The sequence below is a fragment of the Gobio gobio genome (genome assembly GCF_949357685.1).
Source record: "Gobio gobio genome assembly, chromosome: 6".
In the NCBI taxonomy this organism is placed as follows: domain Eukaryota; kingdom Metazoa; phylum Chordata; class Actinopteri; order Cypriniformes; family Gobionidae; genus Gobio; species Gobio gobio.
The window spans coordinates 4,497,901-4,510,358 of record NC_137102.1 but is presented as its reverse complement, the minus strand read 5'-3'; the positions used below and the strand labels follow the sequence as shown (position 1 = coordinate 4,510,358).

The following is a 12,458-nucleotide window of genomic DNA, read 5'->3' as shown; positions in this document are numbered from 1 at the left end:
CCTACCCTAACCCTATAGTAAGTACATGTAGTTAAGTAATATTACTCAGTACTTAAATATATAATTACATGCAACTAACTCTCAACTAGGCATGTGCCGGTATCAAATTTTCATGTTGCGATTAATTGCTTAAGCTTTTATCACGGTATACGGTATTATCACGATATTGAAATAAGTTGCAAAAAAAGTGTTGTCATACTATAACAGGTTAAATCACTTTCTTATAACAAAAGAACCAAACATTTAAATACAATAAAGCAATACACAAAAATGTATAAAGTAAACAAATATTTAAAACAGATTAAAGTGCAAAAGAATTATAAAGAACAATAGGTATGCTGAAATGTACATTTAACTAAGATTAATACAATTTTTCATTGTCAGTTTGTTAAAGAATGAACTAATGTTAAATACTGGAGCCTTGTAAAGTGTGTGATTGAACAACAGTCAGAACATATTCAAACAATATCTAGGGCATGTAATTTAGTCCAGATTAAAATATAAAATGCAAGTTTGAAAATGAATAGCCTTAAGTCTTTAAGTATTATGTATTAGGTTATGTGATTACTGGGGAAACGGCTGCATTTCTGCTGTTCCGTCAGCGCCCTCTGCTGTCAGAGAATGAATGTGCACTTCAGCGTGTCTCCTCATTCCGCCATGTGCTCGGCTCATGCACGGTCTATTTACATCTGTGCACATTCCTCTTTGACGTGTTTTTCATTTTAAACGGTTGATGGGTCAAGTATTCTTAAAATTCATTCTAAAAATCTGAATAATTCGTAATAAATAATTATTCACGGTATTTTGAAGTGCCCACGATAACAATATTGTGCATGTTCATTATTGCGGTATATCGTATTACCGTTTACCGGCACATGTCTACTCTCAACCAAACCCTAACCCTATAGTAAGTACATGTAGTTAAGTAATGTTACTCAGTACTTAAATATATAATTACATGCAACTAACTCTCAACCAAACCCTAACCCTATAGTAAGGTCATGTAGTTAAGTAATATTACTCAGTACTTAAATATATAATTACATGCAACTAACCCTCAACCAAACCCTAACCCTATAGTAAGGTCATGTAGTTAAGTAATATTACTCAGTACTTAACTTTATAATTACAATCAACTAACCCTCAACCAAACCCTAACCCTATAGTAAGTACAGGTAGTTAAGTAATATTACTCAGAACTTAAATATATAATTACATGCAACTAACTCTCAACCAAACCCTAACCTTATAGTAAGAACATGTAGTTAAGTAATGTTACTCAGTACTTAAATATATAATTACATGCAACTAACCCTCAACCAAACCCTAACCCTATAGTAAGTACATGTAGTTAAGTAATATTACTCAGTCCTTAAATATACTGCTTGTTTTGAGCAGTGATGTTAGGTGAGATATATGCTGATGTATGTGATTTCCCAAAACACAGAAAAAACTAATAATAGCCTTTTCTTTTTCTTTAAACCGTTAAGGCAAACACAGAGACAGGACCATCGGTGTGGAACAAAACAGAAGAACAACTTACCCGAAGGCTCACTTCTCGCAGAAAATGGATGTGCATGGAAATAAAGAAAGAGAGAAAAAAAAGAGAACAATAGTGGGAACTCATTTTTAATTTAAGGAAATTACTGATACTGATACTGAAAAGACTAAGCAAAGGGTGTGTGCAAGGACAAGTGCAGTCCTTTCACTAGATGAAAACTCTTATAATGATGTGAAATATGAAAGAACAAGCTCATTTCCTCCGCGGCCTGGGATTATGTCAAAGGGCACGGCCAGGCTTATCCGAGCTACATACAATTTAACATGAGCGGTCTTGAAACAGTGATATCACAGGAATATGGGAAGGATTTATCACTTTGAGTGTGTGCCATGATCTCATCAGGGATGGGTAATACACCTGAATATAATATGCAGATCCTTATTCTTTAGTGTATGGGTTAGAACAGCATCTTCCCTCCCAGTCCGGGAACTTTCAGGAAAGGGTTTACAGCAACGGCATGAGGTGGTTTACAGGTCACTTTCTTTTACAGGCTAAATTTGTTTCTGTTTAGCTCAATAGTCCCTCTAGTGGAATTTATTGGTGTTTAGTTTTTCTTTTTTTATGCAATAACTGTGAACTGACAATTAACTATATACATTTATCTGTAGATGAACATCTATCAAAATAAACACAAAGAAATAGAGACTTTATTTATGCATTTTTAAATGTATATTTTCAATTAATTTTTATATAATAAATATATGCATTATTTACATAAATAATATACTTATGTAAACATGACATATGTGACCCTGGACCACAAAACCATAAGGATCAATATTTTTTTAATTGAGATTTATACATCACCTGAAAGCTGAATAAATAAGCTTTCCATTGACGTATGGTTTGTTGATAGGACAATATTTGGCTGACATACAATGAAATGAAAATCTAACTATTGAGAAAATCTCCTTTAAAGTTGTCCAAATGAAGTCCTTAGCAATGCATATTACTAGTAATAATTTGATTTTTGATATATTTATGTTAGGACATTTACAAAATATCTTCATGGAGCATGATCTTTATATCCTAATGATTTATGAAATAAAAGGAAAATCTATAATTTTGACCCATACAATGTATTGTTGGCTATTGCAACAGATATACCCATGAAACGCAACGGTTTTCCCTGTGTCTGTGGCTCTTTCAGCAGATAATGCGCCGCCACAAAGCACAAATGCTTCAGGAATGGTTTGAGGAGCACAACAACGAGTTTGAGTCCAAATTCCCCAGATCTCAATCCAATCGAGCATCTGTGGGATGAGCTGAACAAGTCCGATCCATCCCCACCTCACAACTTACAGGACTTAAAGGATCTGCTGCTAACATCTTGGTGCCGGATACCACAGCACACCTTCAGGGGTCTAGTGGAGTCCATGCCTCGATGGCTCAGGGGGACCAACACAATACCTGATCGGTGTATTTATTTTTTAATTACCATATTTTTCAGAAACTGATTACTGTAGGAGGCATCATTCTCTAAATCTGAATAATATTCAGCTATCTGTTAATAAGTTTTATTTTAACAGTTAAAGGCAGAAACACGTTATTTTACATTTTCATTCAATCTCTTACAGGTCCTCTCCTATCAGGTTTTCTCACTTGCAAGTAAATGTGAATAACTGAACATTAATATGTATTTTTATTTATAAATCACAATGTAAATAAAATGTTTTCTCAAACCTGAAGTTGCATGTACTGTTTGTGTTCAATGTGTGCTGTTTAAACACTTAAATATTAGTTGTAAATAGTATATTGAAACCACTATTACAGCGAACACCAAACGTACAACAATATTAGCTCTAATATGCATTAAAACTGAAGACCTATAATATATATTAAATAGGGCTGTCAAAAGATTAATCGCGATTAATCGCATCCAAAATAAAAGTTTGTGTTTACATAATATATATGTGTGTGTACTCTGTTAATTATTATTTACATATAAATACACACACAAGCATGTATATATTTAAGAAAAAATATTTTTTTTTATATAAAACATTTATATTTATATATATTATAGATTATATAAATGTATATACATGCAAATATTTCTTAAATATATACATGAATGTGTGTGTATTTATATATAAATAATAATTAACAGAGTACACACACATATATTATGTAAACACAAACTTTTATTTTGGATGCGATTCATCGCGATTAATCTTTTGACAGCCCTAATATTAAACCAATATCCCCTTTATAATGTTTCATAAAAAACACATTCAAAGTAAAACCATTTCAAATATTATATGCACATTAAAGTTATTAAAAAATGAATATGCGATAACGGTTTTCCTTCCTCTTCTAAAGCAATATTAAAACTTTCAGATAAGCCATGGCTTAATAGATGATCACGATTTCTAACCACAATATGAAAAATTAGGTGGTATAATAGCAGAGCATTTTGTTTGATCATGTGACATTTTCTTTTCATATATATACGATTAATGTGTCTATCTCATAAACCCTTCCCTGGCACAGTTGTGTTTGTTCATGCACTTTTAGTTTCCTAATTCTTTGTGAGGCAAGACTTCTTTTATGATCTCCAACAATCAGAAAGTATTTACAAATCTAGTGTTAGTCTTAGCTACAAACAGTTAAACAACGATTATATAAAGGAATAGCAGGCAAAAAAGGGAATACATCGAGATTTCAGAGGAGGTAATGGTAGAAACACTCACGGTGGCTCAGCAGCAAACTCTAACAAGCCTGTGTGTTGTCCATCCATTCACACCTGACACCTGTAAGCAGTAAAACATGTTCATTGTGTTATGTATTTCAAGGTTTTTTTTATTGCACTACCTGATTTGGCAAATGCAAACGTTATCAAAGCCGCTTTAGACATGCTACATTGTAGTACACATCATTTTCTACTATTCTATTTTGTATATGTATAACTTTTTTATAAGGAAACTTTTTTTTATCAAGCAGCTCGCAAAAAAATTACCACAGAAAAAAAGTAAGTTATCTTCAAATAATATTGAGCTTAATATTGTTTATTATTTATTAGAAAGCGATAAGAGAGCACAAGAAATGAAGCTAAATTTTATATTTGTTGAAAACACCACAAAAAAATTTTATGTTCCATGACAGCTAAACTTCGTTAAACCTAATATAATCTTGCGTAGCTTGTAAAATAATATTAATAATAATAAATAGATAATACATAATTGTTCTATTGTGCGTCTTACGGGTATATTTGTGGCAATAGCCAACAATACATTGTATAGGTCAAAATTATCCACTTTTCTTTTATGCCAAAAATCATTAGGATATTAAGATCATGTTCCATGAAGATATTTTGTACATTTCCTACCGTAAATATATCATAATGTATTATTATAGTAGTAATATGCATGGCTAAGGACTTCATTTGGACAACTTTAAAGGTGATTTTCTCAATATTTAGATTTAGATTTTCAAATATTGTCCTATCATAACATAACATCAATGGAAAGCTTATTTATTCAGCTTTCAAATGTCAAAAAAATTACCCTTATGACTGGTTTTGTGGTCCAGGGTCACATATAATATGTATTAAATATAAAATATAGTATAACAAATATTAGAATATAATAGTTTTTCGGGTGTTCATGTATTCATTGATATAAAAATACGTATTAATTTGTAGTATTTAGTACATCGTTAGCCTCATAGCATAATTGCCTAGTCATTTTTTGGCCAAATATGATCTGGGCAATTATGCTATGAGGCTAACGATATCCGAATCTTACACTTTCCAGTCCAGAGTAACTATAAATAAAATATTGTATAAGTGATATAGTGGCATTTCAAACGCTATCTAAAACTTTGGAGAACTGAAAATGACACTTCTTAATGGAAACAATAATCTAAAAAACTGTGTTTTGCACTGTTTACGATCTCGGATCTGTATCAGTAGCCGGTTTGTGTGATTTGTTCGTGTATTATTTCAGTGACTTTCCTCAGCGACGTTTCGATATTTTTTAATTACTTACTTGACACCATTTTCCTTTTATGACACTGGCTTTTATGTCTCACTCTCATCATTTCCATGAGTATTTTTTTTTTTTTTTTTTTGCAGGTTCTCATGTGGTAAGTGTATGAGGGACTACTCTAAGATATTATTGGTGGATTGAAATGCCAGTCATTTCTCGGCGTGCTTTGATTGGTTCAAACGAAGCACCACCTACTTAAATAATCCAATAACTTCCGCTGACGAATTTTGAATGCAGAGCGGTTAAATGTTGTTTGGTTTACGACGCATAAAGGGCAAGGTGGCAGAAAAATACTAACTTAAAATCTGAGATTTAGAGACGTCGATTAATACTTTAACCAACAAACCATACCTTGTCATGGATCCTGCTTTGGGTAAACTACTTATTGGGCTCGCTGTCTACATCAGTCGAAGTGATGGTAAGATGCTTGTTTGCTAGCTGCTAATCTTTTAACATTCACGAATGCAAATAAAATCAAAGTTTTAATCAAGATTACATTTGCCATAATGCTTAGCAATACAACGTGTTGTAGTGATTGCAGTTGGGGTTTCTAAATTGAGTTTTACACCGAAAGAACAACACTAAAAGAAAAAACTAAAGTGTAAATAATGCAAACAAAATGTAAGTTCATCTTGTTCTACCTTGTCATGTATGATTTCCACGGAAACATACACATCCTAGATTGCTTATAGGGATAATTCACCAAAAAAAAAGAGAATTCTGTAATTTGCTCTTGTTGTTATAACTCATGCTATTTCAAACCTTAACCTAAATTACTTGGTTTCTTTTGTTACACAAAAGGAAATGTTATAATGAATGATATCCTCTGTCAAAATCTATAGTATGGGGATATTATCTATAGTATAACTTATTGCACACTTATTGCCTGAACCACATATTAATATCTATAGTATAATATGCACCATTTAGAAGTAACACCTATTTGCACCACTGAGGAAAGTCAAGATGATAAATTATCTCAAAGTTCAACCAAGATAATGCTGTTTGTTTATGGCACTGTTTCCCATCAATGCAGGAAGAATACACAGCGCCACTGTGAAAACAGCCAACATCGCTAAAGCCGTAGTCCATGTGGAATGGGATGAGAAAGGCATGACTAAAGGAAAAGAGGTTGGTACTTTAATTTGTCATTTAACTTTTTTTTTTGTCACTGTATAGAGCAGTTGGTACGTTGACCACAGGCGTTCTTTATACACAGAAGGAAAAGGAGTGTCTAAATGGTACCTTTATGGGTACAACAGCTTGTCAATACCCTTAAAAGGACATATTTGGACCTTTTTTACTTCTAAAAGGTTCATAGTGGTACCTATTTGTACTCTAAGGTACTAATATTCACCTTTTAGAAGTAAAAAAGGTACAAAGTTGTCCTTTTAAGGGTACTGAGAAGCTGTTGTACCCCTAAAGGTACCATTTTTGACACCCTTTTTCTCTGTGTGTACCCTTAAAAGGACATATTTGTACCTTTTATACTTCTAAAAGGTTCATAGTGGTACCTATTTGTACTCTAAGGTACTAATATGCACCTTTTAGGAGTAAAACAGGTACAAATATGTCCTTTTAAAGGTACTGCCCCAGCGACAAGCTGTTGTACTCCTAAAGGTAAAATTTTGACACCCTTTTTCTCTGTGTGTACCCTTAAAAGGACATATTTGTACCTTTTTTACTTCTAAAAGGTTCATAGTGGTACCTATTTGTACTCTAAGGTACTAATATTCACCTTTTAGAAGTAAAAAAGGTACAAAGTTGTCCTTTTAAGGGTACTGAGAAGCTGTTGTACCCCTAAAGGTACCATTTTTGACACCCTTTTTCTCTGTGTATTTGCTCTTGCTCTAGGATGTCTTGGTTAACTAGACTATTAGAAGGGGGGTTTAATGCTGTTTCATGCATTCTGATTTATTTACACTGTTAAAGAGTTGATTCTCATGATAAACATGGACCAAAAAAAAAGTTGGATGTATTTCTGTGTCAAATACACTCCTTCAGGATTCAATGAAGTTTCGGAAAGTTTATTTTCGAGTATGGCCCTGTGTGACGACATAAAGGGCGGAGTTCTTTGTATGGGCACTTATCCTGGATACACACCAGGGTGTCCGCGGGGTTGTAAAAGGTAGTAAATGAAATTAGCCAAAATTAAGGGCATTAAAAAGTAGTAAACGTCATCTAACGAGGTATTAAATTTTCGAGCCCAATTATTTTTAGATACATTTTCAATTAGTGTTAAGTACAGGCCTTTTTTTCCTAAAATTTGCGTGGATTTATTTATATGTTGAGAGTAGGACCTGCACGATATCATGTGAGGTGGTGTTCATTCGCGCGCGCGCGCTAAAACAAACTGTATGTACGCGCATGTACGCGAGCTCGCTTCCATTCAGCATGGGGAAATGCAAGTTCTCGGACCTCTGGCTGGAGGACTCACGATTTAAAGACTGGCTTAGGCCAGTAGTTTGCAACAGCCGCGAGGCTTATTGCCACGTTTGCAAGAAGACAATTAAAATAACCTGGGTGGGGGTGAATGGCGTCAAATCGCACATGTAATCATATAGCAGCCACCCAAGCTAGGATGCGCGGACGTAGCGAGGAGCTTCCCATATCAATGTTCTGCGCTACGGATGCATCAACGACCTCAACCTCCACTGCTTTGCCCTCAACCCCGACTGCTCTCCCGATTCAAACCACTGCCAGTAGCCTAACGTTAGTCTAGCAGCTTCATCAACAGGTGCGTGACAGACGTCAGACAGCAGACGCTATGCCCCATCACCACCACTACATTGCGAGGTGTTTAGACCTTGCAACTAAACACCACTCTTTATATTTGAGCGATGGCATTGAAGAGCTGTTTCGATATATGCAAGTTGCTGAAAGCTGGGCATAGCCTACACGCTGCGATTTCAGCAAGGGTATCTACTCACACTGTACGAGTAGATCGCATGCGATGTAAAGCCAAAGCTCACGGTTTTTGTGCGGATCGTCGAGCGCGACTTATCTGATCACTATACGAGTGAAATATGCGCGAAAAACCTATAACAGAGAGATAGCCTATCAAATGCATCAGCTATCGATATCAAGAGGATATAGCATTTACAATTTATGTATATAAATGATGATTATTATTATTAGGGTAGGCTTTTATTATTAAATTGATATTACATTTAATTTGCCCCTGTGATAATTTCACAATGTATCAATGCATAACTGACGCTGCATAATAAAAGAATAGATAGATTAGCTTACTCCTCATTATTTAAATACATTTTGCCCAATTAAACAAGGAATTATAGGCCTATAATTAAAATGATTATCAGTCTATATGTCAGAACACTACAATAATATCAGTATTATCAGAAAGGAAGAGCGGCTTTATTTAAAAAAACAACTTGTTTAACATGAAATGGGCCTATACTTCTCTTCTAATTTGTTTCACAATATGGGCCACAAGAGAAATATTAACCCTTTAAGACCTAAGGGTATTTTTACAATTAATTTTCCGCCTGGTTTTATTTACTAAAAAAGCTTGTAAAACATCAACCCTGTTGTGCACAGACAATTGACACACATCTTTTTTTTCAAGACAAGTTGCTGTGTCAGTATATTTGTGTTGCATTGATGTCACCTGAATGTAAAATAAGTTATGGGACCATAAAGACAAATTAAAACATAAAACGGAAATTGAATCACTCAAATATTTATTGAAAACACACACAAATAAATAAAAGCTAAGCATATTTCCTCTGGAAAACAGTTTGTTCAAGTCTTTGGAGTCCTGGAACTCAGGAATAAACATGATAACTTATACAGAACCAAAACTATTTACATTTTTCCAAAAAAAAGTCCAGGCGCTTTTGGCCTCTTTGGATTTTGGATATTTACTGGTGCCAAGCCTCAAAACAGTTCCTATCAGGAACTTCTCCTCAAACTTTCTCCTCAAACTTTTTCCTCAAACTTTCTCCACAAAACTGCAGCGCGTGTCTCTCTCTCTCTCTCTCCTCAACACTAGCCGTGCGTCTCTCTCTCTTCACAATAACAGAGCTGTGGTTCATGCGTAATGACGCACACCAACGTGGATGACGGATCAGCCTGTCATTGGTCAAACCCTCATCCAAAATGGCAGCTAGCATCGCACTAGCGGCAAAAATGACGGAAAATGTATAAATTATGGACATCAAGTGGATATATCTTGGATGTAAGCGTTTTGATTTATTGCTGAACAACTCCAAAAAGATGCACATGTTCCAGGCTGGATAGAAAACCTTCTGTAAAGGCTACAAAGACACCCCCGTGATGGCTAGCTCGTTAGCTTTCTGCTGGAAAAAACGGTAAGAAAATCGATAAAAGTTTCATCAAATAATATAGATATTTATCGGAGGTGCCTTGTGACGTCGTGGGTGATGCCTTCGGGCTCTGAGGGTTAAGAATATAAAGTCAGACAGTTATAGGCTACACTCTAAAAAAAAAAAAAGGTTCTATATTGCACCAAAAATGGTTCTTGGCTCGTAATCATAGGGGAACCTTTTTTAGTGCTATATAGCACCAATTTTGGTTCTTCAGTGGTTCTTCAGAGGTTCTTCACCGGTTCTTTGACTAAGGTGCTATATAGCACCTCTGAAGAACCACTGAAGCACCAAAATTGGTGCTATATAGCACTAAAAAAGGTTCCCCTATGATTACGAGCCTTTTTTTTAGAGTGTATACATTATCAGCATATGTTAAAGCAGATTTATCTAAATAAAGAGATCTCTCTTGTCTCGGTGAGAATATGCGCCGAAAGCTTGTCAGATTTTACTTTCACTTTCTGTAGTGAATAATTGACCAGGTTTGAGACTTCACCGACTCTCGCGCACATTGCGTTTTTGTGTGATATCCACTGACTCGCCTTCATGATTTAAAACGAAAAAGAAAAAAAATCTATATTGCGCCGTGAAAATTGCTCTCGTTTCCCTCTGTACACTGCACGAACTATGAAGATGTCTCCTTCCTCTTCTGTCTTTATTTCTATTCTCATCTCTGTGGGCAGTTGATGTTAAGTTATAATGACCTCGTTACATTGTGATGCAATATGCTATTCCATTTGGAAAGATATTTCATTTACGCTACTATAGTTGCAGCTTGAAGTCGCGCTGGTATTAAAAAATATTTTTAAGGTAGTAAAAAAGGTAGTAAAAGGTATTAAATTCAACTTAAGAAGTTCTGTATATACCCTGCACACACACACACACACACATCACACACACACACACACATCACCCAGAGCAAGAGCGCGTCCATCATCGAGCTTCTTTCGGGTTATGGGAGCTGTGTGTGTGTGTGTGTGTGTGTGTGTGTGAGTGAGAGAAAGATCACCTTGTTCAGCTTCCCAGATAACCGGAGTTCTGCTATTGTTTGTTTGTAGTGCTGGGCGGTATGACCAACATTTTATATCAGTACTTTTCAAAATTATACCCGTTTCATGGTATATGGTGGTATTTCCCCCCCCCCCCCCAAGAATGACCAGGTGTATTTTCTACTGATTGAGAGGAAATACTGCAGTAGATCGACTTCTAATGCCCTATTTTACTTTCATGACGAGTGAATATTGTAAAATTAATACAGGTTTGCAAAGCCCCTCAAAATGATGCTGTGGGGAGACGACCAATAATAGCACTCTCTGAACCAATGACACGTCAGTTTAACCCTTAAATGCATGACTGTTTCGCCAAACATTCTTACATATTGGGGTCTTTAGCGACCCGGATCTATATCTAACATGGGTAGATCTATACCTGCCACGATAATATATAAATCTCCTGATATTAGAGCAACAATTACAGAAGAATAAAATAAAACATATTTCGTTACATTTTGGAGCTTGTGAGGGTTCAGTTTGAGCAGATGTTTTATACCATCATCACTGTCCTCGACAGAGCTCATTTCCCAGCATCTGGCTCATATTTACCATCTCACGCATATTTCAACGTCTTGAAAATAAATATTTTGATCACTGACGGCTTCCTTCACCAGATCCATCATCAAGTGACAGTAATATTTGATTGTGTTCAGTACTTGCTCTGCAGTAAATCACTGAGCCATTTCAAGTTTTGCAGATTATATATATATTATTGTTGTTTTCTGCCTGCGGTGACTATGAGTGAAACGGCACTTCATCATTGTGTATCAGACATTGCCACCTTGTGGCATAAAGGTGAATTGAAGCTATAATGATGAAATAACTGCATTTATTATGGTGCAAAAAAAAAACGTAGTCTTACACACCTCGGGTCGTTAGTGACAAAAAAACTAGTGGAAAAACAGGCATTCAATTATAATTTAATTACATTTTTCTTGTTAAAATGGATTGCTTGAGGAATACTAAGGTTGATGTCTAACTTTTAAAAAATGAATGAGTAGGAGGGGAGTGAATGAGGTCACGGGTCGCTAAAGACCTGAGGTATGCATTTAATGGTTAACACAGAAAAAAATAACGGCATAGTTACTTTTTTTGCCTTTTGAAACCGCTCTTGCGCCGCATGTTGTTTGAATTCTCCGCTGTAATGCGATCATAGCTGTGCCCTCACTACAGTGCAACAGTGAAAAGCGACCCCCTTTTTAAACAGTGTTGCGCCACATTTCGAACGTTTAAAGGGTTAGTTCACCCAAAAATGAAAATTCTGTCATTAATTACTGACCCTCATGTCGTTCGACACCCGTCAGACCTCCGTTCATACTCAGACACAAATGAAGATATTTTAGTGTAAATCTGATGCTCTGAAAGGCTTCTGATAGGCCTCCATTGGCATTAGGTACATTTACACTCCCAAGACCCATAAAAGGCACTTAAAACGTCGTTACAAAGTCCATCTCACCACAGTGGCTCTACAATAATTTTACGATGCGACGACAATAGTTTTTGTGCG

The 12,458-nt window shown here is 35.4% G+C and overlaps 1 protein-coding gene across 1 annotated transcript in view; it reads left to right on the top strand.

Moving 5' to 3' along the window:
- Positions 1 to 5,741: 5,741 nt before the first annotated feature.
- The window catches only part of kif2c (kinesin family member 2C), a 44,241-nt gene continuing 37,524 nt past the window's right edge, over positions 5,742 to 12,458 (top strand). Inside the window, exons 1-2 of the mRNA XM_079819030.1 lie at positions 5,742 to 5,968; positions 6,587 to 6,681. Coding sequence (XP_079675156.1) covers positions 5,908 to 5,968; positions 6,587 to 6,681 — 156 coding nt within the window. The 5' untranslated portion in view covers positions 5,742 to 5,907. The remainder of the gene's footprint in view (positions 5,969 to 6,586; positions 6,682 to 12,458) is intronic.